At 48.6% G+C, this 24,848-nt stretch overlaps 12 protein-coding genes across 15 annotated transcripts; 6 read left to right on the forward strand and 6 right to left on the reverse strand.

The window, feature by feature from the left end:
* The first annotated feature begins 192 nt into the window (after positions 1 to 192).
* Positions 193 to 1,193, forward strand: FOXG_15279 (uncharacterized protein). Of its 2 annotated transcripts, none has more exons than XM_018395363.1 (2): positions 193 to 907; positions 958 to 1,193. In XM_018395363.1, the coding sequence occupies exons 1-2, from the start codon at positions 637 to 639 to the stop codon at positions 1,146 to 1,148; spliced, it is 462 nt and encodes a 153-aa protein (XP_018255210.1). In that variant the 5' UTR covers positions 193 to 636; the 3' UTR covers positions 1,149 to 1,193. The 2 variants fall into 2 exon arrangements, with proteins under 2 accessions (XP_018255210.1, XP_018255211.1); XM_018395364.1 differs by having other exon boundaries at positions 618 to 907; positions 1,024 to 1,190.
* On the reverse strand, positions 1,177 to 2,167 carry FOXG_15280 (uncharacterized protein; the record flags this gene model as incomplete). The annotated part of the gene is made up of 2 exons (XM_018395365.1): positions 1,177 to 2,051; positions 2,102 to 2,167. 2 exons carry the CDS (start codon positions 2,165 to 2,167, stop codon positions 1,218 to 1,220), a joined length of 900 nt encoding a protein of 299 aa, XP_018255212.1. The 3' UTR covers positions 1,177 to 1,217.
* Positions 2,168 to 2,406: 239 nt separating this feature from the next.
* On the reverse strand, positions 2,407 to 4,068 carry FOXG_15281 (uncharacterized protein; the record flags this gene model as incomplete). Its single annotated transcript, XM_018395366.1, has 2 exons — positions 2,407 to 2,623; positions 2,681 to 4,068. 2 exons carry the CDS (start codon positions 4,066 to 4,068, stop codon positions 2,407 to 2,409), a joined length of 1,605 nt encoding a protein of 534 aa, XP_018255213.1.
* A 220-nt stretch (positions 4,069 to 4,288) lies between these two features.
* Positions 4,289 to 6,435, forward strand: FOXG_15282 (uncharacterized protein). Its single transcript, XM_018395367.1, has 3 exons — positions 4,289 to 4,485; positions 4,540 to 5,816; positions 5,865 to 6,435. Exons 1-3 carry the CDS (start codon positions 4,407 to 4,409, stop codon positions 6,294 to 6,296), a joined length of 1,788 nt encoding a protein of 595 aa, XP_018255214.1. The 5' UTR covers positions 4,289 to 4,406; the 3' UTR covers positions 6,297 to 6,435.
* A 93-nt stretch (positions 6,436 to 6,528) lies between these two features.
* FOXG_15283 (uncharacterized protein) lies at positions 6,529 to 7,567 on the forward strand (the record flags this gene model as incomplete). Its single annotated transcript, XM_018395368.1, has 5 exons — positions 6,529 to 6,698; positions 6,745 to 6,791; positions 6,838 to 6,884; positions 6,931 to 7,314; positions 7,361 to 7,567. Exons 1-5 carry the CDS (start codon positions 6,577 to 6,579, stop codon positions 7,565 to 7,567), a joined length of 807 nt encoding a protein of 268 aa, XP_018255215.1. The 5' UTR covers positions 6,529 to 6,576.
* Positions 7,568 to 8,264: 697 nt separating this feature from the next.
* FOXG_15284 (uncharacterized protein) lies at positions 8,265 to 10,970 on the forward strand. Its single transcript, XM_018395369.1, has 3 exons — positions 8,265 to 8,391; positions 8,446 to 8,853; positions 8,901 to 10,970. Exons 1-3 carry the CDS (start codon positions 8,272 to 8,274, stop codon positions 9,117 to 9,119), a joined length of 747 nt encoding a protein of 248 aa, XP_018255216.1. The 5' UTR covers positions 8,265 to 8,271; the 3' UTR covers positions 9,120 to 10,970.
* On the reverse strand, positions 8,931 to 13,172 carry FOXG_15285 (uncharacterized protein). 2 transcript variants are annotated; one of them, XM_018395370.1, is made up of 6 exons: positions 12,864 to 13,172; positions 12,737 to 12,817; positions 12,405 to 12,684; positions 11,502 to 12,357; positions 10,955 to 11,453; positions 8,931 to 10,904 (listed from the first exon to the last, which is right to left on the reverse strand). In XM_018395370.1, the coding sequence occupies exons 1-6, from the start codon at positions 12,928 to 12,930 to the stop codon at positions 9,667 to 9,669; spliced, it is 3,021 nt and encodes a 1,006-aa protein (XP_018255217.1). In that variant the 5' UTR covers positions 12,931 to 13,172; the 3' UTR covers positions 8,931 to 9,666. The 2 variants fall into 2 exon arrangements, with proteins under 2 accessions (XP_018255217.1, XP_018255218.1); XM_018395371.1 differs by having other exon boundaries at positions 12,405 to 12,817.
* A 422-nt stretch (positions 13,173 to 13,594) lies between these two features.
* Positions 13,595 to 14,963, reverse strand: FOXG_15286 (uncharacterized protein). 2 transcript variants are annotated; one of them, XM_018395372.1, is made up of 3 exons: positions 14,513 to 14,835; positions 14,243 to 14,466; positions 13,595 to 14,191 (listed from the first exon to the last, which is right to left on the reverse strand). In XM_018395372.1, the coding sequence occupies exons 1-3, from the start codon at positions 14,796 to 14,798 to the stop codon at positions 13,676 to 13,678; spliced, it is 1,026 nt and encodes a 341-aa protein (XP_018255219.1). In that variant the 5' UTR covers positions 14,799 to 14,835; the 3' UTR covers positions 13,595 to 13,675. The 2 variants fall into 2 exon arrangements, with proteins under 2 accessions (XP_018255219.1, XP_018255220.1); XM_018395373.1 differs by having other exon boundaries at positions 14,243 to 14,963.
* Positions 14,964 to 15,327: 364 nt separating this feature from the next.
* Positions 15,328 to 17,111, forward strand: FOXG_15287 (uncharacterized protein). Its single transcript, XM_018395374.1, has 2 exons — positions 15,328 to 15,546; positions 15,595 to 17,111. Exons 1-2 carry the CDS (start codon positions 15,497 to 15,499, stop codon positions 17,030 to 17,032), a joined length of 1,488 nt encoding a protein of 495 aa, XP_018255221.1. The 5' UTR covers positions 15,328 to 15,496; the 3' UTR covers positions 17,033 to 17,111.
* An 897-nt stretch (positions 17,112 to 18,008) lies between these two features.
* Positions 18,009 to 19,485, reverse strand: FOXG_15288 (uncharacterized protein; the record flags this gene model as incomplete). Its single annotated transcript, XM_018395375.1, has 3 exons — positions 18,009 to 18,499; positions 19,024 to 19,326; positions 19,383 to 19,485. 3 exons carry the CDS (start codon positions 19,483 to 19,485, stop codon positions 18,009 to 18,011), a joined length of 897 nt encoding a protein of 298 aa, XP_018255222.1.
* Positions 19,486 to 20,387: 902 nt separating this feature from the next.
* FOXG_21879 (uncharacterized protein) lies at positions 20,388 to 23,051 on the reverse strand (the record flags this gene model as incomplete). Its single annotated transcript, XM_018402253.1, has 3 exons — positions 20,388 to 21,798; positions 21,855 to 22,500; positions 22,604 to 23,051. 3 exons carry the CDS (start codon positions 23,049 to 23,051, stop codon positions 20,388 to 20,390), a joined length of 2,505 nt encoding a protein of 834 aa, XP_018255223.1.
* Positions 23,052 to 23,570: 519 nt separating this feature from the next.
* FOXG_15289 (uncharacterized protein) lies at positions 23,571 to 24,589 on the forward strand (the record flags this gene model as incomplete). The annotated part of the gene is made up of 2 exons (XM_018395376.1): positions 23,571 to 23,927; positions 23,966 to 24,589. 2 exons carry the CDS (start codon positions 23,571 to 23,573, stop codon positions 24,587 to 24,589), a joined length of 981 nt encoding a protein of 326 aa, XP_018255224.1.
* Between the last annotated feature and the right edge of the window lie 259 nt (positions 24,590 to 24,848).

Raw genomic sequence — 24,848 nt, forward strand, 5'->3', positions numbered from 1 at the left:
GTATATGTTTAAAGTGATGCTACGAGACTATGCAATAGCCCTCGGCCATAATATTCCGATGGGATCCACATGGATTCTTACCGCCGAAGGATCTACTCCCGTACCTCTCGGGTCCTGATCCGGGGCCCGTCCCGCTTTCTATACGAGATGCGCTTGAGCATGCGACGCTGAGTGAGATCCATTGGCTGAAGTCGGTGATTATATGAGAAGGATCTCGGCCCTTGAGTCAATACGGTCTGAGCTTTCAATCCCATATGAGTCAGCAACATTGACCTGGCTTGCTTGTGTAAATGTCCTTCGAGGCCAGAAGCGGAGTTATGCTTGATGACATCATGGCTGTGCAGACTCCTCAACTGCGACTTCACAAGACAACAAGAGAGTAATCAGCAACTGCAGCCAGAAGAGACAATTGAGACTTAGCGCCAAACTTCACTTATAAGTCGATTGACTCATACTGGTTGCGATAAAAGGCGTTATCATGCCGGTGACACTCCCGGTCGCTAGCCTAGACCGGCCCGAGTCTTCGGAACCGGCCCCTCGGAGCCGATGATGAAGCTTTAAACAGCGCCCTCTCAGTCCAATCTCACTTATCTCCCCCTCTTTGATACCATCCTCTTCTCATTTACCACCACCACAATGTCTTCAGCATCATATTTAATCGAAAAGCCAGTCCGCAGCGACTACGAAGAATGGTCCAAATTATTCCGCGCCTACATCGACTTCTACAAATCCAAGATTGACGAGGATCAATACGCACGAACTTTCGACCGCATTATCGAAGAGAAGAATGGACTGCAAGCGCTGATCGTTCGACAAGTTCGAGGAGAGGAGAAGAAATTGGTTGGGATAGCGCATTTCTTTCCCGAGCAGACGCCTTGGAGCGAGAAGCAGATTCTTTTACTTAATGGTAAGCAAAGAGAGCAAAGTGAGTTGTGAGGAGTGGTGTTGACTTGATAGACTTGTTTATCGATCCTGAAGTTCGTGGGGAGGGTCTTGGGAGAAAGCTGACGCAGGCTGTTGCAGATGTTGGGAGAGAGAAGGGTTTCATGAGGGTGCAGTGGGTTACCAAGCATGATAATACAGCGGCACGCAAGCTTTATGATACTCTGGCTGAGAGTCAATTTGTTCAGTATAGAATGGCCTTGTAATAAACCGAACCACATCTAGTACGATATAGACCTTTCTACCGCTACATATTACATGAAATCATCGTGACACTACTCAGCTTCCGCCATAACCCTGGGTAAAATCCCTCGCATGATCTTCCCTTTCCCTTTGTACTCCTTCCCAATCTCTGCATCACGCCAAAATCCTGATTCGGTGATGGATCCACGCATGATGTAGTGAGGAATGTGTTCCAAATCCTCTGGTTTGATAGACGATTGCCTGACAACATTGCCCATCTTGTCTCGAAACACGAGAAGCATTTCTTCATCCTCAAATGACTCTCGGTCAAACACCAGTAACCAACAGCCCGAAATTGCAGCATGGGCTATAGCATCCTCATAGTCGTCCTCTTCGGGTTCTCGTGAAGCGCCGACGGCTGAGACTTCTTCTTTGACCTCTGCTACATCTCCATCACTGAAGGTACGGCAGACTTCTGGTGAAGCGAGTTCCGGAAATCTGTTGTATATGCTTTCCCAGTCCTGAGCACCAGTATCGAAGAGCGAGGCGTCGTCAAGGATCCGCCACCAGTGATCTTCGGAATCTCCGAATAGATCGCCTAGGGGATTATCTTCTGCAAAAGCAGCTGCTGCGTCGTAAATCCAGTGACGAAACTTTACATCGTCACTGACTCCGCCATAGTGTGTACGCAAGGCAACCAACTTGCCGTATAAGTCGTTACCAGGCAGGTATTTCTCTGCTATGCGACGAAGGTGTTGTGATCGCCACGGAGCAATGGCTGTCTGGATCAATTCTTGTACGTGACTTGAGGTGGCATCCAGAGTTGAAGATACGAAACCTGAGACGTCATCCTCGTGGAGAAAGGCTTGAATCAACTGATCTCGCTGTTGACATACGGATAGGGTTGAAGTTGAGTCCCATTTTTTCTGGTCAAGGTGGTAAGCGGGGCGTAGGATCATACAGAAATAAAACTTACAAGCAGGTACTGCTCAATGGCTAATGATCCCCATCGTGGATAGATATTCTCCTCAAATTGACTCATAGCTTTGAAGCTAGTCTTGAGTTCCGGGTTGATGTGACTGAGATTTCTGCTAGGCAACACTTGGTGAGAATTTAGCTTATATCGTTACGTGATCACATCTTAGTGGGGCAAGACAAGGTACTAAAGGACGAGTTCATAAGGGAACACTGAATATGGGGCGAAACCGATGGTAGCAAGTGACACTTCGACCAGTAAATGTCAATCATCGGGTTATTAAAACAATGTACCTACGAGGTCTATCATGCGCTAAAGATATCCATGACCTGTAGCAGCTCTTCCCATCGTCCATCTCGCTCAATCGCAATTGTTCCTTGCGGTTGCATGACTTTATACTCTGTAGTCAGCTCAGTACCATACATATATCCTTCTTCGTCATTAACAAAGGCCCTAAGATCTCTGATCCATGCATCCATAAGGTCTCTCTCCGCGGGCGTTGGCCCATGAGTAATAGAGTAACTACACTATGTTAGCAAGTCTGCAGTATGGTGATCTGGGTAGAGGCTCATGACTTACTTCCATATAGGCCTATCCATAGCATGGCTCACACCAAACGAGGCTGGAGCAACGTCATTCGTTATGAACGACAAGCGATATGCGATGAGATATCTCCAAACACTCTTGATGTCAACGCCATTGCGCACCAGATTATCGACCAGGTATCGCGATGGAGCTCTGACTTGGCCATCGGCAATGATTCGTCCAAAGATCTGCTGCCATGCTTTCTTGTCTTTGGTCTGTGGAAGGGAATAATGCTTGAGGAGACGGTCGGTGACGTGGGGAGGGTAATAGTTGGATATTTGCATCTGAAGGGATGAGATGTTGGGATCAGGAGGGTTTGTGACGGCGTAGAGGGTATCTTCATCAAGGACTTCGCCGATGAAGAGCTTGAGTCCACGTTTCTTGAACTCACGCGCAAATGACCCGTCACGATAGTAATCGAAGATACCCGAGTGAATGAACAGATCATCCGTGACGGGACGGAAGGTATGGTTCTTCAGCTCCATGATCGCGGCAGAGAGATCATCGGCGCTGATACTTCGCAGGTTGCACAGTCTTTCTGCGCCGCTGATGTCCGCTGGTATACCGAAGTACTCGCAGAGCTCATCGAACTGCTCTTCGCAGTCTTGAACAGTCTTGGGTTGTGTCGGAATGGCATTGGAGTACATGATCATTCTTGTAAAACGACCATGCGACTCTTTACCTCGGAAGTCATAGAGTGCTTGTGCAAGAACAGAGTAAGCTCCTGCACTTCGTCCAGCCAGGATGATGTTTTCAGGATCGCCTCCAAAGGCAGCGATATTCTCGTATACCCAGTCCATAGCGAGACGCTGATCCCAAAGACCATAGTTTCCGACAGCCTCGCCACTGGATTCTTCCAAGAGAGACTTGCCAGCAAGAAAGCCAAAGACGTTGAGTCTATAACCAACGGCTACAAACACAGCTTGTAATCCGCCAGTTGATATGAGCTCAGAAGGATCCATACTCTCTTCCTGACTTGGATCTCCAACCTGGAACCAACCGCCATGGAACCAGACCATAACAGGCCATTTCTTATCCGGCTCGTTCGGATCAGGCACAGGCGTCCAGATATTGAGTCTTAGACAGTCCTCGCTGTATGCATGTTTGGGGATATGCTCGCTAACGTTCTTGGAGTAATTCGCCTGGGGACAGACAGGTCCAAAATGCGTCGCATCAAAAGGCGAACCATCTAAAGATTCATATTGATGTGTTTTTGGGAAAGGCTGAGGTTTTCGCCATCGTAGATTTCCGACGGGAGGTTGAGCGTATGGAACGCCTGCGAAGCGACGGGACTTGGAATCGAACTGAAGACCTTTGAGAGATCCATTATTTGGGAGGTTGACGCGACACTCTGAAGTGGTGTAAGAGATTGAATTGCCCATTTTGACGATAAGAATTAGTTTGGAGATAGAAAAGAGGGAACTGCAGAATACAAGATAAGAAGGGAATGAAAGAGACTCAATAAATTGTTCGTTATTGCATTCATATCTCGTCGTATCGCAGTTCGATTGTGACTTGTTGGTGATTGGCTGGTTTAATCGACCACATATCAGCTGCGAGAGGCGGGGACGATCCTGGCGTCGCGTCCTTTCAGATTAACGACCGAAAAGAAAGGGTCAAAGCAATCGATCAATCGATAATCAGTCCAGTTCCATTTCCACTGATTTGGCAAGGAGCTTCTCATCCGGTCCTCCCAAACAGACCCCCCCCCCCCAGTCACATGGAGAATGCATCCAGTTCATCCAGCCAACCTCAACCCCAGAAGCGCAAACGCGTAGAACGCGGCCGCTCTAAAAACGGTGAGTCTGCTACCCCCGGAAAAATCGGAAGTGGTCCCTATTGACCCAGTCTAGGCTGCTTGACGTGTCTGACTAAAAAGGTCAAATGCGATGAGACGAGGCCGCAGTGTAATCGCTGTGTGAGGCTGAGGCTCGAGTGTAGATGGGCGACGCAGATGCAGCCGCTGGCGGAAAGGAGGAGAGGCTTGGGGCCGATTAAACAGAGGGAGAAGTGGACGCCGCAGACGATTGTGCCAAAGACTGATGATGCTGTCAGTGAGGGCTCGCAGAGTGTCACGCCGCCTGCTTTGACGCCTGCTGGGGAATTGCAATTGCCTGAGGGATTGCCTGCCGATATGTCGTTTGATGTTCTACCCGTGGAGAATGAAGCAGCATCTGCATCACCAACGAACTTCCCAGACATACCACCAGAAGACATGATCAACCCCATCACAATCCCTCAATACCCCCACGACTCGTCACAGCTCATCCTATACCCAACACCCTCCTTCGATCTCCTCTCCCTCTTTCCTTCATTCTCCTTCACAAACCCAACCGAGCCCGCCCCTTCAATCGGGAGCGACGACGTCCAAGCCATGACATTCCACTCCACCGTCCTCGCACCCATGAAATCGACACGCAAAGCCGCTCTATCAGCACACTCCATCTTCCTCAACTTTGCCGTCCAGAATCCCATGGCGTTGCATTTCCTTCTTGCCTTTTCACACAGCGAACTTGCTATCCATCATGGCTTCAGCCATAGACCGCCTTTGGAGTCGTATTTGCATTTTCAGAACGGGTCGCAGCTTTTAAGCCAGGCGCTCGTGACACTATCGCCTACGAACCATATCGCGATGATGTTGTCGTTTTTGTATCTTTATATGTTTTGGATGAGGAGAGATCCGTTGGAGGTGGAGAGATTGCGCGAGTTGAGTATCTCGATTCTTGCGTATGTTACGACGTTTTCGCTAGATGAGGTTTGTGCCAATTCAGGTGGGAATACGGGAACGTCGGAACCTGTTACGCTATCGCGGATCTTGACGTATATTTATGATCGCGATGTATTCTGTGGTTTCTTTGGCTGCGGCGCTGCTTTTGCGAGTTATGTTAGCCAGAAGCATGAGACGAGGCAGCGAATATGGCTTCTGTCACGAATGCCGATATTGCCAGACCAGACGGAGACGTGGTTCAGGTCTGAGAGTTTGCCGGAGACGAGTCAGAGAAGGATTCTGGATGTCTACTTCAGTTTAATTACGATACAATACGAGATAAACGTGTATAGCCAGAGTAGTGAGCTGGCTATACTTGAGAAGGGACTGGAGATTAGGAACAAGCTGGACAAGATACGAGAGGTAAGTTGACAGTGATCTGTGAGACCGCCATGAACTGACGTCGTGCAGGAGCAGAACTTTCTCTTCACCTTATCAAGAGACTGCGCCCAACAGTCTACTCAACCACCACTCATGGCCCTCGTAGCTGTAACTATCTTCCACGCCCTCGAAATTTACCTGCACCGCAGCCGCGACACATTCTTCGGCGAGACACCAGTCCCAGCTGATATCGAGCGAGCCCTCCAGGAACTAGTCTCAGCAGCATACCACACCATCCCCGTGGGACCAGTGCAGCTCCTAGAGCGGTTCCAATGGGCTCTTCTGATCGGGGGAATCGAAACACATGACCCTGTATACCGAGATTGGATCTCGGCGAGTATTTCAGACCCCGTTATCAAGGGCGTTTACAATCTCGTGGTATCGGCTAAGACACTGTCGGCTAAGGGAATATCGATGGAGGCGGTTCGCGAGTTAGTTAGCAAGCAGAGCACAGCATCATGAATTGATAGCTCAGCCCTCCATCTTCGGTATCTCCTCGATAAATCGAGTGGCTTATCTCGTCGATTAATCTGACCACTCACAGATCGCGCCACAAATCCGGGGTAGACAAGCAAGGGACCCCAGATTTTGGAGCCGAATTTGATAAGAGAATAAGGCTAGCGTGGGTGTGATAAGGAGAGAATATAACTGGGCCCTGCGCCCCAACACTGACTCAAAACCATCAACGCTTTGAGTTTTAACCTTCTTTTTTTCTCACTCCTGCAACGTAACATTATTCATCATGGAGGGTAAAGAAATGAAAGAGTCGACGCCTTCATATGAGATGGATGTTGATGCGCGGGGAACTGTTGATACGCTGTCGGTGGAGGAGGAGAAGAAGCTTGTAAGGAAGATTGATATGAGGTATGTGCTTTGAAGAAGTGACAGGTGTTCAAAGCTAATTTGGTAGACTTATGCCGTTGCTTATTATTAGCTATGGATTGCAGTATTTGGACAGTAAGTCTATTGTGTCAATTGATATGCGGGTATTGACCTTATACAGAGACAAGTTTGGCGTATAGCGCTATTCTTGGCCTAAGAGAGGATCTGGTACGTAATCACCACAATGAAGACAAACACCTACTAACAAGCAAAGAAACTCGTCGGCCAACAATTCAGCTGGGCGTCTAGTATTTTCTACATAGGCTACCTCGTAGCTTCGTACCCCATCTCCCTCGGCTTCGTCAAATTCCCTCTCGGAAAATATCTGAGCGTTCTCATGTTCATCTGGGGCGTTATTCTTACTCTTCACGCTGTTGCACATAATTACGCTAGTCTCATGGTTCTTCGCTTCTTTCTCGGTGTGTTTGAGAGTGCGATCAGTCCGGGCTTTTCGCTTATCACGGGAATGTGGTATACGCCGCATGAGCATGTATCGCGCCATTCGTTCTGGTTTGCGGGCAATGCGTCGGCGAGTATGGTTGGTGCTATGATTGCGTATGGGATTCTGAGCTACCATGGCCCTATTGAACAGTGGAAGGTGAGTTTGACTTTTTACTTAAAGATTTGATTACTGATTTGTGTAGATGCTCTTCCTTATCTTTGGCCTCATCACCATTGCTTGGTCCGTCTTGACATTCTTCTTCCTGCCTGATTCTCCTGCGACCGCTGGATTCTTGTCAACTTCCGAGCGAGAGTTTGCGGCTCTTCGACCTAAGAAGTTCCAGAGAACTACTCAGACCAAGAAGTGGGACCAGGGTTCAAATCCACGACACTCCACGACACATTTGTGAATATGGCGTGGATATGGATGCTGACTAATAATTTCGATGTGGAATGGGTGGAAATGGATCCATTATGGAAATGGATCCATATTGTGGAATTCGTGGAATGGAAACCTACTTCGTCCAACAATGGTAATTAATGGGTCCCGCCCGCCCTCGGTGACGTCAATGTTTTTGTCATTGGTCCATTAAAATCCGCCGTTGCTTGACGCAAAGGCAACACACCCACCGACGTTCCTGTTTCTTGTTATGCTGGATATTCGTAGCCGAACCGATATACCTATAGACGCGCCTTGCCGTCTCTCTCCGTCAAGATCCAGCTTTTGTAGAGCTGAAAGAGCCGTTGATTGTCCTCTTCTGTTCGTTCTGGAACGGATGTGGTTGACTTGGTAGGATGGGGAGTGGCCATTTCGATTTGGGGTAGTAACGCGAGTAACAGTGAAGCCCCCAGAATGGACTCATTGTGTACGGAGGAAAATGGGGTGGCAAATCGATGTTGTGTTGTTGTGGGTGATAGAAAGTACTTAGGATATGCGGGATTTCACAAGGAAATCAAGGTATTTTCGAACCCCACCTAAAATATTCCACGATTTCCACATGTGGAACATGTGGAAGGGGCTTCGTGGCGTGGATATGGAAATGCTGAAGCCCACGTGGAATGGAATGGAATGGATATGGATCCACATTATGGATCCATATGTGGATTTCGTGGTATGGATTTGAACCCTGAGTGGGACCGCGATCAGTTCATCGAGACTATGAAGGACGTCAAGGCTTGGTGGTTCTTTTTCTTCTCTTTCATCATCTGCATTCCCAATGGTGGAACCACAAGCGTAAGTATTCCTTCTCCAATCCTGATAGCACGATATTGATCATTGTGACAACAGTTCAGCACCATTGTCATCAAGAGCTTCGGTTACGATGAGAAGCAAACTATCCTCATGGGTCTCCCCGCATCAGCCTTCCAACTCACAACCGTCGTCCTCGTCGCCGTCTTCACAACCTACGTCCGCAAGTCCCGACACATTGCTCTTGTTCTGACGTACTTGATGGCCATTGCTGGCATTCTTATGATCAAGCTCCTCCCTACGGCTGAGAAACTCTCGCGACTGGCAGGCTTCTGGCTCATCATGGCGGTTGCACCAGCATTCCCTCTCATGCTGTCACTATCTGCTAGTAATATCGCTGGCTTCACTAAAAAGTCAACCGTCATGGCCATGATCTTCCTGGGATATTGTGCTGGAAACCTGAGTGGACCTCAGTTCTTTATCAGCACTGAGGCGCCCGGCTACCATGTAAGTAACACCACTTCTCCGTATATGAGCGTTGCTAACTTTTATAGACTGCTTACACCACTATCATGGTCTGCTATGCCATCACCATTGCTCTTGTGGTGGGCATTTACTTCTATCTCACCTGGGAGAACCGCCGTCGCGATAATGAGCAGGGTGTCAAGAGAGATCCTGAGGAGTCTCGACAAGTTGACCTTACTGAGGATGGAACACTTCTTCAAGTCGACGAGACTGATAAGCAGAACAAAAACTTCAGATACATCCTGTAAGACGGGGATGAATATAGTCTGATATTGAGGTCCTTATCTGGCAGGTTTGAATATTGTTATGTTATGGAGCTATTAATTAGTTAGTTGTTATTGCAAATGGGAAACCTTTTATTTAAGCTACCGTCGCCTTCGCTTGGGGACACCCAGCGAACTAAATGATCTAGAGGGTGATAGGAAACGCCGCACAGGATGATGATCTCACAGCTGAAGAGGAGATTGACGTGCATAATGAAGTCTTGTTAAGTTAAGTGCAGTCTATCCTGATCTATATAGTACAATAAAGAAACCCGCAACGCTATGCTATACCAACAAACAAAGCCTGTCACCCAATGCGCCAACCTAACCAAACACCTCCAAGATCAATCGCTCCTTGCTAACCTCTTCTCTCCAAGTCTTCCAATCACTCGCCCTGGTTGTATTCAATCTTCTATCCTCGCTATGAAGGATAGGACCCAAGACATCAAACACATCGTCAGATACCTTCTTACCACTGCAAATCATCACAATAGCGCCCTGCCCCCAAAGTCGCGCCAAGGTATCAGCATGCTTAGCGACAAGATGCTGAACATACTTGTACGGCGGAGTCCCAATCTCGACTGAAGGCGCGATGGATTGATACGACGCCTGCGCGGGAGTACTCATCTAGTGTATCGCGGCAGATGTCATCCATCTTGGCGCCGCGACATCCAAAGAAGAGTGTGCATGGGCTGTTTGGCAAGTGACCCGAGTTCTGAGTCTGCAGGTATCGCTTCTGCATGAATCCCAAGAAGGGAGCAAGACCAGCGCCAACAGCGATCATGACGATAGGAACGTTGAGCTCAGTGATCATCGCAGTGCGAAGCTCAGGTCTACAAGGTCGAGGCTCAACGAGGATAGAGTCACCGGGTCGGAGCTGGGCCATGTAGTTTGTAGCTAGACCGCCTGGGCGAGCAAGTGATGATCCACTAGCCTCAGTGGCTTCAACGACGGAGAAGAGAAGCGAGCCGTGGCCGGCCTTCCACTCTGGTGTTGAGGCAAAGGAGTATGTGCGGGGACGCATCTGGGGAAGCATGGAGAGAAAGGTTGACAGAGGCATGTTGATAGAAGGATATTTGCGGAGGATGTCGAGGATGGACATGCGTTGTTGGTCAATCTCGGCGTCATACCTGTCACCAGCGAGACTCTGGATCTCACCCTTAGTCCCATCATTACCTGCAAAGTCCACCAGCCTCTTGAGACTTGTACGGCTAACCGTCTGGGACAGCTCAACAAGAGTACTGAAGAGGTTAGAAGCAAGGATGGGAGTCCCAGTGGGAAGGAAAGTTGGTCGTTGCGACGACACAGTCAAGACAGTATCATCATCAACACCAAAGCAAGTCATGACCCGATCAACAAGCTGAGGGGGGTTCTTGGGAAGAACCAAGACATGATCACCGGGAGTGTAAGCCATATCCTTCGGTAGCTTCAGGAGTAGACTGTGCTTGCGAGGAACACCAGGGCTGGTAAGAAGAGTGTTCTCCACGACCTCAGCCCTCTTGAAGTTGCCTCCGATATCATTCCGCTGGGACTGGTTGATGGTGACACTCAGTTCGAGAGAGTCAGGCGCGTGATCAAGAGTGATACCGTGTCGGCTGGCGAGTTCGGGGAAGAGCTTGCTGTGTGCCCAGTCGTCGAAGTCGGGGTATAAGCGACCGGTGCTAGCATCGGTGAGGCCAATGTCAACGAGGCGATCGGCGCCGGCGGCTGCTAAGCACTTGTCAAGGATCTTGGGGATGCGATACAAGGTTGATACCCAGTCCTTGTGGCCTGCGAAGCGTCAGATGGAGGCGAGGAATGAAGGAATGAACGAGACTTACCGCATCCGAAAACAGCAAACTGAATGCCGTCCAACTCCCCAGGCTGCAGCGACTCAGCCCACTTGGTAAACTCAGTAGCATTATCAGAAGGCTTTCCATCATACGAGGCGGCCAAGATGATATTCGGTCCATCCTTGGACAGATTCCTCGTAGCCTCATCAAGCGGCAAAGGCTTTGAAGGCATGAATCCGAATGTCGCACAATCAGCCGACAGCCGCTCCGCCAATGCCTCACACGTTCCAGTGTTTGATCCGTAAAAGATAGAAATGGGCTTCAGATCTTTCTGTGAAATTTTGAGGTTCATTCGGCTGGAGAGACTGGGCTGCTTGGAACTAGCGAGGCTGGGGTTCTTGAAGAGGTTGGTCAAGTCGCGCCCCTCTCGGAGCTTGACCTTCATGTTGAAACCGTCGGGCTTGATGGTGAGCGACTGCTTGATCTTGAGCTTGTAGTTGGGATCGGCCTTGACCATGTCAAAATTCTGGAGGAGCATGATGGTAACCTTCGAAGCATGTTAGCTAGTGATGCACAAATAAGAAGTGATACTTACGACTTGAGCTTCCTGCCATGCGAATTCTCGACCGATGCAGCCTCGCATGCCATTGCCGAAAGGCTTCCAAGCATTCTTGGGGAGTTTGTTAAATTGCTCGTCTGCCATCCTCTCAGGTCTGAACTCTTCAGCATCAGGGCCCCAGACTTCGGGATCGCGATGGATCATGTGGAGGAAGAGGAACAAGGGATCGCCTGCGGAGACGTTGTATTGACCGCCGATGACTTCGTCTTTGAAGGGTGTGACGTAGAAGCCTGGTGCAGTGGGCATGAGACGAAGAGTCTCACGGAAGATCATGTTGATGTAGGGCATCTTGGGGAGATGGTCGGCAGTGAGGTTCTCGTCGCCCAATACTTCATCAACCTCCTCACGAGCCTTCTGTAGCTTCTCGGGGTTCTCGAGGAGGTAGTAGAATGCAAACGACAAGAGGCCAGAGGTAGTCTCGTGACCCGCGATGAGGAAAGTGATGAGGTTATCGACGATATTCCCATCACTCATACCCATTCCCGTCTTGGGATCCTTGCCATTCATCATCGCATTGAGAAGATCCTTTCCCTCTACAGGATTCTTCCGTCGCTGTTCGAGAATTTCATGGCAAGTGCTCTTCATCACAGCAGCGTGCTTCTTGAAATGGGATTGGGCTCGTAGTCGAAATGATTGCACCACGTCGGGAAGCATGGATTGTTTTTCGGCGTCGACGAGAGCTGCGACCATGCTCTCTACGAAGGGATGCATCTTGTCGTTGCTGTAGAAGCTGTTGAAGCGGAAGCCCATTGTGCAGAGGGCGATGGTGTCGAGTGTTAGTCGTGTGAAATCGTTTCCGACGTCGATGGTAGCTGAGGGACCTGCTCGCGCCCTGTAAAAGTTAACACCATACCTTCCGTTAATCACGAACGACGTTACCATTTTAGACAGAGTTGTTCTGAGATATCTCGCATATCGGGGAACATCTCTCTAATTGTTAGAGGTCCGAACAGTGGCATGAGAATTCGATGCGCAATTGCCCATTCCTGGTTATTATGTTGCGCCGAGAAGAGGCCATCACCAGCAAGAGGCCGTAGCTTTTCGACACCGCCGACGACAAGTTTGTGGAATCGTGCTTCGTCCGATAGTTCGTCCATGAGCTCGCGGCTGCAGATCATGATCTCTGTGTTTCCCCCAACATTTAGCGCGAAGAGTTTTGCTGCGATTGTATTGTTAGAGGCAGTCGGGAATAGTAGCGGTCGGTGACGTACGATAATCTTTCGCCATGTCGATTATTGATTGCAGGGAGTTTGTGACGTCGATATCGAGAAGGTTTCCAATGATCGGAAGGCCTGCGATGATTAGCATGTGATGGCAATAGTGTTCAAGGTGATGTACCCTTTGGTCCAGGGATTTGTCCCTTGTGCTTCTCATCGTGCTTTTTCGATTCTTGCTTTACTGCCATTTTGAGTTCCAAGGTGCAGACTTAATTGTTTTTTGGGTTTGTAAATAGTGGAAATATATCGTAAAAGATCAAATCGCTTGCTGTCTAAAGTAGATTCTTGCTGTCGATGGAATTGGTGTTGATGTGGATGGAATTGCTACTCAAACAATACATGTTATAGTCAAAAATCATGAGGCTGAGCAAGCTATCTACGCATCCCTCTAAAAGACAATGTATTGATCTCATTACCCTTACTTTGGTGACAATACCCGGCTGTAACTCCGCATTGACGATCATCAACTCCCGCTGTCTGCTCCGCCCGCGCCAACACTCCAAACGCCCGCGGGGTCCGGATACCGGCACGCAGCCTTACAAAACTCCCCCATAAAATATGCTCCGCGGGCACCCCAGTCGGTACCCCGCGGGCGCCCGATACTGTTGTTCAACCCTAAACATAAGCGGTCAAACTCTGGATGCGACGAATCAGACACAATCAATTATGTCAGGCTTATCCGAAAAAATAGTCTCCGTGTTTTGAGTTTGGCTACCGCTTGGCAACAGAGTCTGGGTCCTGCATCTCAGCCTTGCGTTTTAGAGTGACAGCCCGGAGAACAAGGGCTCCGTTGGGGGAAATTATCATACGAGAAGGGTCTTCACGGTGCCCTTGATGCCCGGAGCGAAAAAACATCGTTAAAATTTCATCATTGAACTAAACTGAATATGTCAAAAACTCTATCTATCCTGGAATGCTTGGCGTCCATAAGTATCACAGCACAGCCCCAGCTTCAGTTCGTCCCCGACCGCAAGTTTCAGAGGTTTCAGACGTCTCTGATGACGAGCCCATTTCGTATGACTGCGTAGGCTCTGGGGATGGTTGACGACGACGGCGGCGGAAGCGCACGAGCCTCCACATTCTGTTGTTGGTGTTGGCGATACCTCCACCGCCGCCGGGTCGTGCTCGACGGACGAGGAACCATTGTGCTGTCATCAAGACCATGGCACTGTTCCATACAAACGCTGCTATCATGCCGAGAGATACTGCCCATGCGAGGGAGATCTGGATGTAGCATAGGCCCATGACGGAAAGATCGTCGAATCCGTCGGTCAGGACGAAGCCGGAGAGCATGAGGATGACTTGACAGACAAACATGTCAAAGTACTTGATGTTCTGAAGCCATCGCATCCCCATGGGTGTCCGACCCATTCTTGAGCCAAAGAAGAAGTCGAAGAAGTAAAGCAACGATGCAAAGCCCGCAAACACTATAGTGACGAGACCAATGACCTGTTTGAGGCGTTAGTTGGCTATTCGCCAATCCTGGTTTGAGATTCATACCCCGTGTTCAGTTCTGAAATGATCTGACGAGCCCATTGCGATGATTCCCGCCACTAGCCCAGCGATGACAAGAGGCGTAAAGACAAAGGCTCGGAGTACAGACTCCCATTTCCGAACAGTATGTTTGGCGACAGGTTTATTGATCAGATCACATAGCACTGTACTCGACTCCATCAGTAGAATAATGGGATACACCAAGAAGAATGCAATGATCAGGCATAGCGCTGTAATAGTCAGCATGGGTCAAATCACCCAGAGGGTAGAACAGACCATGAATATACGTCAACGTGATGAATGTATCTTGATCAACAGTATTGACATCAAAATGCTTCGTCGCAAGATCAACAGTGAACAAATTCCTCGTAGCGTTAAAGGTATACGGTCCCCCAGAGACATAACTGCTATTCCACGATTTCGACTCTGAGAGGTTCGCACGCAACAGCGCTAGGAGACCGCCGACGCCAGACTGATGCCAGCACGTTTCTCGCGTGTGAAGCTTCGATACCTCATGTTGTAGAAACTGCTCCACGTAAGCTGTCCTCGCGGTGCTATTCATGGCCGTCGCGTGAAGCTAGTACTGGATCGGGTTGTCTGCCCGTTGAAACAAAAAAGTAACAAACACGCGATTATTCCCAAGCGAGGAAATCGTATGATTAAAAAGACGATAAGGTAGATTCAAAGTCAGATCAGAAAGTTTACGGTAGGTCGATTCAGATATTTGCACAATTGGGTTACGTTTTTACACATCAAGCAAGACCCCTTCAACCTTATGAATTCCCCCGGTACCCAAAACGCTAGTGGCTTCTCCGGAAGAATATCTCTATCATTCACCAATTAATCCCGGATGCTCGGGGCTGTTTAAGCTTCTACTACCCTGTTTCAGAGGAGCAAAATAGCAGTGTTGGTCAGGGCGACGTCGAGCAAAAAGTTAACTGCCGAGTCAGCAGGCCCACTAAGATAAGGTAAGTAGAAATAGGCATAGGGCGCAGTGTGAAATTGCGTAATGATAGCCCATTATGCCGGGGATCCGCTAAGGGAAATGACAGGGATAGACGGGGTTGACAAGCGAGAGCGAGCTCCGATTGAACGCGAGACGGTGACGAATTTCGAGTCCGCGGGCCGATGGCACGGTTTGATGTTGGGAATAGTATCATGTTGAGGCTTGGAAAATTGACGGCATTGCCGGTATAAAGCATCGTGCTAAGCATGTTTTTCAGGCGTAAATAGCCTGCAAATCAACAACAGCAAACAAAAATGTCATCAAGTCCAAAGCCAAAGTCTTTCATTCGGCGTCTCGGCCAGATGTGAGTATCCCGAAAATACCGTGTTAGCAACTGCGCTGACAAACTTAGCGAGCTGTGCGAATCAGCGCTGCATAGCCTCGATTACTACTGCAGTACAGTCCTCACATGCCGTTACAAGCTCCCGCCGTCCCTCCGTGGCTTCAAGAGGCAAGACATAGTCTTCCGACGCTTCGACCAAGCCATTGCCCAAACAGTGCTTCGATTTCCACTCTTACAAGTCGGTCTAGTTGGCGAGAGTACTAAAAAGCCCGCTTGGGTGTCACTCCCGTCGCTTGATCTCGCAGACCATGTATCTTGGGATATCCAGCCGAATTCGAGTGATTATGAAAGGGCGCTTGAAGCGAATCTGGAGTATCAGCTCGACACCAAGTTTGAGAATCTTGAGACGAGGCCGGGGTGGAGAATATGTCTAATGCGAACGAAGACAGACAATTTTGTTGATGTGATGTATATCTGGAACCATGCCAACCACGATGGCATGGGCGCCAAGATCTTTCAGCAAACACTACTTCAGAGCCTCAACAACCCAGTTGCCTCATCACTTCTTCGAAGCGGATCTCGAGTCATGACGACCTCTATACGCAAGGATAGCTTTCCCCAACCACAGGAGAAGCTGGCCAAGCATAACTTAAGCTTGGGGTATGCTTGTTCAGAGATCTGGCATGGTCTTTGTCCATCTTGCTTCCACTCAGCAGAGTCAAAAGCTCGGTGGGCGCCTATCCAGGCTGATCCTTACATCACGCGCTTCAAGGCCATTGACATTGACGCTATTACCTTGAAGAAACTTCTGAGCCAATGCCGAGAGAACGATACTACACTTACTGGACTTATCCACGGAATCGTCCTAGCCTGTCTGTCCGTTGACATAAATGAGGGTAACACCGATGCCTTTCAAGTCGCAACAGCCATGGACCATCGAAGATTCTTGCGCAAAGAGCTTCGACCGTCAAATTACGCATCTCTTGACCTCGACAATAGTATTCAGAACTGTACTGCATCACACTGCCATACATTCGACCACGAAATCGTCAGCGACATCAGAGCCCAAGCCCGCATCAACAACTGGCCCGCCCAACCCATCGGCGACCTAGAGCCCACGATCTGGAAAGCAGCACAGCAAATCCGCAGAGATATCGAAAAGCGCCTCGACACTGGTGTGAACGATAACGTAGTCGGCTTAATGAAGGTGGTGTCTGACTGGCATGATTACCTCAAGTCACTGGAGAAGAGGCCTCGTGACCTATCGTGGGAAGTTACTAATCTTGGTGTTATTGATGGTGAGACTGAGGATGGTTTTGCGGTGGGGAGGGCGAGATTTACCCTGAGTGGAAATGTTGTTGGGCCGGCAATTCAGATAAGTATGGTCTCTGTCAAGGGAGGGGATTTGTCGATTGAGCTTTCTTGGCAGGATTTGCCGGAGATCCATGATGTTGCTAAGAGGATGGTGCAAGACTTGCGAGCTTGGTTGTTGTATCTAGGTGCTTGACAGCCATGTCTAATGAATCATGGCGAGTTGGAATTTGTTTAGATTATAGATCGTATGTGTTGCAAGTATAAAGATACCATAGATATAAAATGTCAGCTTAGAACGTCATCAGCACCAGGCCTCTACCCAACTGAGATGGGCTTCTTAGAACTTACCCGCAAAACGAATTATTCTCGTTTAATCATTATTTTAAGCTCAAGCTAATGTTGTCTTGAACACGCTACCTTCAACACGTTATTACCAGCAGCTTGCAAAACCAAGCTCTACATGTTCTCATCAACACAATCTAGGTTCAGGAATCGACGAAACTATATTCTTACCTCAAAGAGAACTGCAACTCAAGCAAGTTTCACGATACTGCAAACGCGGCGAACTAACTATCTGCTACTAAGCTTTTATTAATTAATTTTTGATGGGCTATACGTTAGACCAAAGGATAGATGCAAAAGCCAAGTCGTGAGCGCCAACACGAAAATACCCTGGACCATCTTCTGTAGCTGACCTGCCAAACCGGCGGAAGAGCAGGGCCCTGTCCTCACCGGGTTTAGTGCGGCAGGGTTAGAACAACAAGCTTCGACACGTGCGATGGCCAGCCAAAAGTGCCTCGTGTTTTCATCGCTGTCAACTTCCTTAACTCTTGTCGACGGAATCTCACGCCGAGATCCCTCTTGGCTTGAAACAAACGTGTTGAAAACTCATGAAAATGACTCGTAAGGCTAATCTCCAGCGTTTGAAACTAAGATCAATTCCAAGTCAAGGCGTAAATGAGAGGCTTTCGGCAGTGGGGCCAGCTAAAAATAGAGCACTCAGCTCCAGGAGGGAGAAAACTTTTGATGATGCCAAAAATAACTAGTCTAAATTCCAGTGAGTCTAAACTAAATTTGCTCAAGTCTTTTTGGCGTTGGTAATAAAGGTCCTGAGTTTTCTTGCCTCGCCTAGCAGCTCAATTCAACGCTTGATTGGTGAGACACCAGATCTACTCAAGCTTATTATCCGATTCTATAAATACAAGACGTTCGCGATGAATTCCATTCTTCAGATCCCCCCGAATCTTGTCAATCTTGTCTATGTTCTTCTCCATAATCTCCCGCTCCTCCCTCCTCTCCTCTTCTGCCAACGGCGGAGGTAGTATCCCCTCTGGCGGATTGTACCACTGCTCTTCAGGCACTTTCGTCCCATCGACTCCCCGCCAGAACTTCTCGACTTCTGGATCATAAGGTAGACGATCAATAAGGGCTTTAATAAGTGCAGGTCGTAGAGGGACGGCGTAGTGAATGTTACGATCAGCGTCGAGGAAGCGGAAAACTCCGTCTTTGCCGAGGTCTGCTAGGCCCATTAGATCAGGATCGCGATCCATGTTGCGTAGAATGTCGCTTATTTCTTTTTGCTCCGGGGAGAGGTCTTTGTAGGCGATGCCATCTTCACTGCTACAGCATGTTGCTTCAGGATCGGTTGGCTCGTGTATCTCTGTATTGGGTTTAGACATGGTTTGTAGGATTTTGCTGTAAGGATAGAAGTTGAAAGGGGAGAGCCGTCTTGAACTTGAGCCAGAGATTATAGATGCGCCTGGTGGGGCCTGTCTTATCAATCATAAGGGCCATGCTGCATCATTCAGGTAGACATGTGATAACTGTCTACTAATCCCTGCTATGAGATCAACCAACAGTCACCTAACCAACAATTGGAAGCATATGGCACGATCTAATAACGTAACACTTTTGTTGCCGTGCACCATTCTCAAAAGTTCCCTTGTCTTGAAAATCCCGAATCTGTCTATTTCCAGACAAACAGTCCTAAACTAGTTCTTTGTGCAGCCATAGCGTCGGAAGGCTTTGATGCCCCCGTTGACTTCCAAACAAGATGCCAGGTTCAAATGCACCTGCCCCTCTTGAAAACCACGCCAGTAAGGCCAGAGCACACATGACAATGAGAGTACTGAGAGCAAAGCCCCGGACCAAAGCAAGGAGGATGAGAACATCTATTCCCATAACCTCTAATCTCTGTATCTCTCTTGTTAGGAGTCTGCTGCTCGTCTTCAGACTGTGGGTCATTCTTCTCCAAATCCGTGAGCAGGTCGAACACTTCCTTACTCATCCGTTCATTTGTAGCCAAGACAATCTTTTCATCAACTTCAATAACAAAGCCTCCGTACTTGGGGAGGAGAACTCCTTCAAATCGAGGGGCAGCATGTAACTCGTCCCAGTTGGTGACCCAGACCGCATCATCGGGGATTTCGACGGTGTACTTGGCACTCACCATGCTACCAGCGAGCAAGGTGGTTAAGAGGGACGAAACTATAGCACGTCGGTCAGTTTTTCTTGACTTCGCTGCAACAGAGTTATAGCCGTACTCAGCTTCATCTTGATAGCTTGATGGCAAGTCCGGCCTATGATTCTGTAATGTAAAAGGCTGTAAGGTAGTTGGGAGGCTGTAGTGACATTTGGAAAGATCATGTCCACCAACCAGTACTTATAGATCAAGAAGAGTCATTATCACATGATGGGGTTGACTGTGTCTCTTTGGAACAAATTCTTCATGAAGCTTACAGCAATGCTAGCCATGAAAGCAACTGCCATAAAAGAGTTAGTCAATTACATTAAATGACCTTTTCTCTGCATGTTGGTTGTATCGGAACTGATATGACTGAAGCAAGTATTCGGCCATTCAAAGGGAAGCTATCAGCTCTCGGTTAATGGGCATGGTATCAGCAATGCTGTCGCGACTGTGCCACCCTCGAACAGATGAATTACCTTGGCTAACCGAGTTACAAGTCCGTACTTAAGGAATAAATCTACGGCATCAGTATTTCCAGACCCGTCCATGCTTGTGGCCTTGTAAAACTCTTCCATTCCTGCAAGAATGGCATGTCGAAGGCTCCACAGCGGCCAAGGTAAAGGACCAACAAAAGCCGCATATCAGCCACTATTAACGTCTTCAGAGAGCATGTGAAGCCTAAGAGAAATGCTGTTTGCAGGAAAGTCCAGAAATGGTCTATATTTATCATTTTATGGCTTAAGAAACGTTGTTCTCATATTCCTTGCAGATACAAATGATAGGCAGCTTATCGACTCACATATATCGGGAGCCAAACACTATATCGTTGGTACATTATCTATTATTTCTGCAGCTTAGCAATGTATCCTGAAGCACAATGAGTCGGTAAGACACAACAGGCGTCTTTATCTTGTATTGCTTAGCTTTCTGTTTCACATCCTCCTGGAACCAACTCGTGTGTCTGATCAAAGCAATACCCATCAAGACCCAAACAAGCTGAACATACATCAAAGTTCCCACCATTACAAATTACACAGCGTACATGAGTTTGACCAGAGATAAATAACCAGAATATGTCGCATTAGGTTCCCATCTCTAGCCCCTGTTCTTGGACAGCCTCCCCCTCCTCTACGTCAGTTCCCAGGTCTCGATGCCCATCTGTTCCAGCTAGTAGCCTCGCAACTGCATCGCGATTGTGGCTTGTCGCCCACCATGTCGTCGTCCTACCGAACATATCGCTGGATTCGACCTCAACAGCGCCTGTATCAATAAGTGCCATGAGGATGCCAACGCCACCAAATCTTGCTGCAAGGGATAAAGGTGTCGAGCCCCAGTGGTCAGCCTCGTCAAGCGTTTGGGTTTGGGATGAACCTATAATAAGGTTGACAACCTCAAGATCTCCTGACCTACAGGCATAATGTAAAGGATTACGACCAGAGTTGTCTTTACAGGCGACATCAGCTCCGTGTTGGATAAGAAGCTGCGTTACTCGCAAATGCCCCATCGCGGAGGAAGCATGAAGTGGTGTCTCTCCGGCAACTGTTTTGACATTTAAGCCAGCACCCTTCTGTGTTAGAATCTCCACTATATCGATAAAGCCGCCCAATGAAGCCATATAGAGTGGCGTATAACCGCGCACATCACTGGTGTTCACATCAGCGCCGCTTTGGAGCAGCAGTTCTAGTACCAGGTGATAAGCTAAGCAAGGGAAATCAGGCGATGTGGTAGCTGTTTCTGGGATGAAATCTCTTGAGAATCCACTATAACTACCATAGGAGGCAGCTAGAAGCAATGGCTGGGCCTCCGTCGGATTAAAACCCTTGCTGATCAGAGCTTTCGCCGTGTTGAGATGTCCATATCCAGCCGCCATGGCAAGTAATGAGAACACCTGGCCCTGAATTTGAATCCCAGTGCGTTCCGCACCTTCATCTATCAGTAACTCGGCAATTTCTGAGTGGTCATCACACACGGCCAGCAAAAGCGGAGGGGGGCCGTTGGCCACCACCTGATTAACATCCGCACCCTTTTTAATAAGAAACTTGGCCAATTCAACATGTCCTCTGCTAGAAGCCATCGAGAGTGGTGTGAAACCAGCTGTTGTTTCGTGTGATATATCAGCTCCTCTGTCGATAAGCTGCCGAGCTGCCGTGGTATTGCCACTCATTGAAGCTAAGTTAAGGGGTGTTTGTCTCTCATCGTCGACCACCGAGACATCTGCGCCTTTCGATATAAGAAGTTCCATAATTCCATCGTTCCCATCTTGCACACTGTTGTGCAGCGGTACTTGACCTTGGTAACATCTTGCATTGATGTCTGCACCATTTTCAACGAGTAATTCCACAATATTCTTACTTTCAGTAAAGCAAGCCCAGAACAACGGAGTCGAATTGCCAAATGATCTATTATTCATATCGAAGCGCCCTTCTCGTATGAGATGTGCCACAGTGTCTGTGAGTCCACTGCAGACTGCAAATACAAATGGGCTTATTGACCTTTCTTGAACATCAGTGTCATCACCGAAGACCTTGGTCGCCACGAACTCTCTCACAAAGGGCCAGTTCTGATTCCGAGTATCGAGTAAAGCATTGATTGCCTGTTGTAGGTCCGGATCAATAGTTTTGACATCTCGGCAATGCTGATACCAGGAATCAGCAGCATAGAGCATAAGTGCATTGTTGGTCTTTTATTATCGCTCATCTTTAAGCTTTCCCAAGCTCCAGGAAAGCTTATGAAACGAAGACAATGTTTCGCGAGAGTGGTATTGTGGATAGTTCCGTTGGTGACGCGGAGCTTCTCATTGCAGAGCAAGGTGCCAGTGCCGGGAAAGGTTTTGAGGAGGTATTCCTTAACAGAGAAATGTGACAAGTGAACTTCTTGGAAGCCAACAGAATCCTCTTCTGATTGTTGAATGCACTCGGGGTGCTCGATGCTCTCTGAGGATGACACATGCCGGACCTCAATCGGTGATCCACATAGCTCTAGGATCATACTGTCGACATAATCCTGGTCAACGCAATCTGGCATTTCGTCCACGGGCAACTCGTCCATGCCTTCTGTCAGGAGTACGGCTTCCGTAATCTCATGAACTGTCAAAGGCCGCAGTGCAAACGCAGTCCAACGTAGTAGAGATAAAGCCCTTTCCCTATCAGAGTCTCCCATTGCATTTGATTCTGTTCCATTCTCGGTCGTAGAGGCTGTCAAGTCCCGATGGAGTCTCATCAATCTCTCGTTCGAGTTACTTTCTGCTCCGCCCCTTTCTCAGAGATCCTTCTTGAAGCTTAACCCACTGGAACTGACCCTCGCTTCTGTTTGTCATCTTTTGTGCAATAGAGGCTCTTGTTGGTTCGTCCTTGTTTGGTAACTTTGCTTTGACAAGTTCAGATGAGTATGCCATTAGATCTGGCCCAACGTCATCTGGAATGATGGTGTATTCGCTGTATCTAGTGAAATCAGAAATGCCTTGCTGTATGACAGGGTCACCACGGCTTAAGATGAGGATTTTGGTTGTAGTATTGGTGATAGCTATTCGCAATTCCTGAAGGAAATGAGGGACGGACTTTGTGTCTGTATTGGTCATCCCGGTGCATTCATCCAACCCGTCCAGAACAAGAATACAACCTGGAACACCCACGATAAGTTCGCGGAAAGCTCGTAGTATGGTTGCCTGACTCGCTAGTGGCTCATGCTGTGATAGCCGGGTCTTCGTCACGATATCTCGAGCCGCCGGGCTACGTTGTATCATCATAGTCAGCCATGCTCTGATGGCTGAGAAAGGATCGTCGCGGCCATCTTATCTCGATGATGGATTTTCGAGTTGAAGCCACACATATCACCTTGGGAGTTGTTAGCAAGGTCGCATGATCTCCAGGCCAATGCCAATTATCCCCAAACAACACTCCAGCTTCAACATATTCCATGATTCAGAGGAATAACAAACAACCTAACATGCTTCACTCATCCCTCCTGTTTCCGAATGTGCCAAGTTGACCCCGCAAGAATATGTCGTACGCCGAGTCTTTTGCATTCGAATCATGACAGTATTTTCCCAGACACAGCCACTTCGATAAGAAACTCGATTAACAGCGATTGGCGAGCACGTTTCTAGGCCGACGCGTTTGTTCCTGTGCATATTCTTGTGAGCACGCGACCAAGGCTTTGCGATTGTTTAAAGGACCAGCAGAGGTCCCAAGTTCGCCGCTTCAATTCAGATTCACTCCCTCTTCTTCTTATTGTGACTTGGCCCTTCATACAATCTTCTCTGACGATGAATGTCTTGCGCAAGATTGGAAATTTGGTAGCCCCGCCTCCTCAGAAAGCAGAAGATGGTCGCGATCAATGGCCCTCACGAACAGCCTACCTCCTCGCCTCGTGCGGCGGCGCAGTGGGAATGGGAAACATGCTGCGGTATCCATCTCAAGTCTATAACAACAACGGCTTGAAATGGTTCGTGTCATACCTAATGGCCGTCTTCCTCCTCGCCATTCCCGCTATGGCCCTTGAAATTGCCGCAAGGAATGCTTATCGCGGCGGAACCGTGGTGGCGCACAACTCAGTTAGTCGACGGATAAAAGGAATCGGCTTTTCACTAAACTATGTCGGTTTCGTCGTCGTCATCTACTTCGTACCGATTCTGGCTTGGGCTATGGTTTACTCCAAAAGTCTTTTGCGAACAACTTGCCTTGGGCGGGTGATACGGAGAATTGGTTCATGTATGAGGCTGTTGGTGCCGTTGACCCTGATACGTCTGGTCGGTGGGTTGTATATCCCGGTGTCTCACTCAACGGTCGCCTTGTCGGCTGGAACGCTTTTACCTGGTTCACAGTCTGGCTCTGCATGTTTCGAGGAGTCGGCCTTGCCGGACGCGCCGTCTACTTCACCATGGGCCTGCCGGTCATAATGGGTATCATCCTCATCGGGCGTGGTGTATCACTACCCAACGCCAGCGAGGGTATCAAGCTCTATTTTTCTAGTTGGCATAGCCCAAAACTTGCTGGGACCAAAATTTGGCGTGATGCTGTCGGTCAAGTCTTTTTTTCGACGGGAGTCGGGTTCGGATACTATACAGCGTATGCCTCGTATAACCGCAAATTCGCTAACGCAGCTCAAGATGCAGTCATTATTGTTCTGTTTAACTCTGCTTTCGAGGCCCTGGTTGCTTTCGCCGTTTTCGGTATCGTTGGGTATCTCGGCATGCGTCCTGAAGAGACTGGTGAAATTGGAAGCTATGGGCTGGTGCCATTGCTGGCTTCGGGCTCTATTTTATTTGCCTTGCTGCTTCACTGATCTTTGCGAGAACACCAGACGCACACGGTGCACCGATATTACTATCCCAGAACAAGCTTATCTCCGTCCTTTACTACGTTGCCTTTTACTCAGTAAGTTTACGTAATCCGCAGTTGAGAAACCAATTAATCTGTGTGCGTGCTGTAGGGCAACCAGCTGAGACACGATCTCAACTCAGTCATCGGCAATGGTAACAACTGGTCCCTCCCATTCCTCTGGGCACCAATGCTACGATACGTCTCGGGACCAATCCTAGCTA

This window comes from Fusarium oxysporum, chromosome 5 (assembly GCF_000149955.1).
Source record: "Fusarium oxysporum f. sp. lycopersici 4287 chromosome 5, whole genome shotgun sequence".
NCBI classification, from domain to species: domain Eukaryota; kingdom Fungi; phylum Ascomycota; class Sordariomycetes; order Hypocreales; family Nectriaceae; genus Fusarium; species Fusarium oxysporum.

Coding starts and splice junctions, on each gene's coding strand:
- FOXG_15282 (XM_018395367.1), top strand. CDS start 4,407: ATGGAGAATGCATCCAGTTCATCCAGCCAACCTCAACCCCAGAAGCGC. Junction 4,486..4,539: donor ACGCGGCCGCTCTAAAAACG/GTGAGTCTGCTA, acceptor GACCCAGTCTAG/GCTGCTTGACGTGTCTGACT. Junction 5,817..5,864: donor AGCTGGACAAGATACGAGAG/GTAAGTTGACAG, acceptor GACGTCGTGCAG/GAGCAGAACTTTCTCTTCAC.
- FOXG_15279 (XM_018395363.1), top strand. CDS start 637: ATGTCTTCAGCATCATATTTAATCGAAAAGCCAGTCCGCAGCGACTAC. Junction 908..957: donor GCAGATTCTTTTACTTAATG/GTAAGCAAAGAG, acceptor TTGACTTGATAG/ACTTGTTTATCGATCCTGAA.
- FOXG_15286 (XM_018395372.1), bottom strand. CDS start 14,798: ATGAATAGCACCGCGAGGACAGCTTACGTGGAGCAGTTTCTACAACAT. Junction 14,467..14,512: donor CACGTTGACGTATATTCATG/GTCTGTTCTACC, acceptor TGACTATTACAG/CGCTATGCCTGATCATTGCA. Junction 14,192..14,242: donor ATTTCAGAACTGAACACGGG/GTATGAATCTCA, acceptor CGCCTCAAACAG/GTCATTGGTCTCGTCACTAT.
- FOXG_15284 (XM_018395369.1), top strand. CDS start 8,272: ATGGATTTGAACCCTGAGTGGGACCGCGATCAGTTCATCGAGACTATG. Junction 8,392..8,445: donor CCAATGGTGGAACCACAAGC/GTAAGTATTCCT, acceptor TTGTGACAACAG/TTCAGCACCATTGTCATCAA. Junction 8,854..8,900: donor CTGAGGCGCCCGGCTACCAT/GTAAGTAACACC, acceptor TAACTTTTATAG/ACTGCTTACACCACTATCAT.
- FOXG_15285 (XM_018395370.1), bottom strand. CDS start 12,930: ATGGCAGTAAAGCAAGAATCGAAAAAGCACGATGAGAAGCACAAGGGA. Junction 12,818..12,863: donor ACAAATCCCTGGACCAAAGG/GTACATCACCTT, acceptor TAATCATCGCAG/GCCTTCCGATCATTGGAAAC. Junction 10,905..10,954: donor GTTTGCTGTTTTCGGATGCG/GTAAGTCTCGTT, acceptor GACGCTTCGCAG/GCCACAAGGACTGGGTATCA.
- FOXG_15287 (XM_018395374.1), top strand. CDS start 15,497: ATGTCATCAAGTCCAAAGCCAAAGTCTTTCATTCGGCGTCTCGGCCAG. Junction 15,547..15,594: donor ATTCGGCGTCTCGGCCAGAT/GTGAGTATCCCG, acceptor TGACAAACTTAG/CGAGCTGTGCGAATCAGCGC.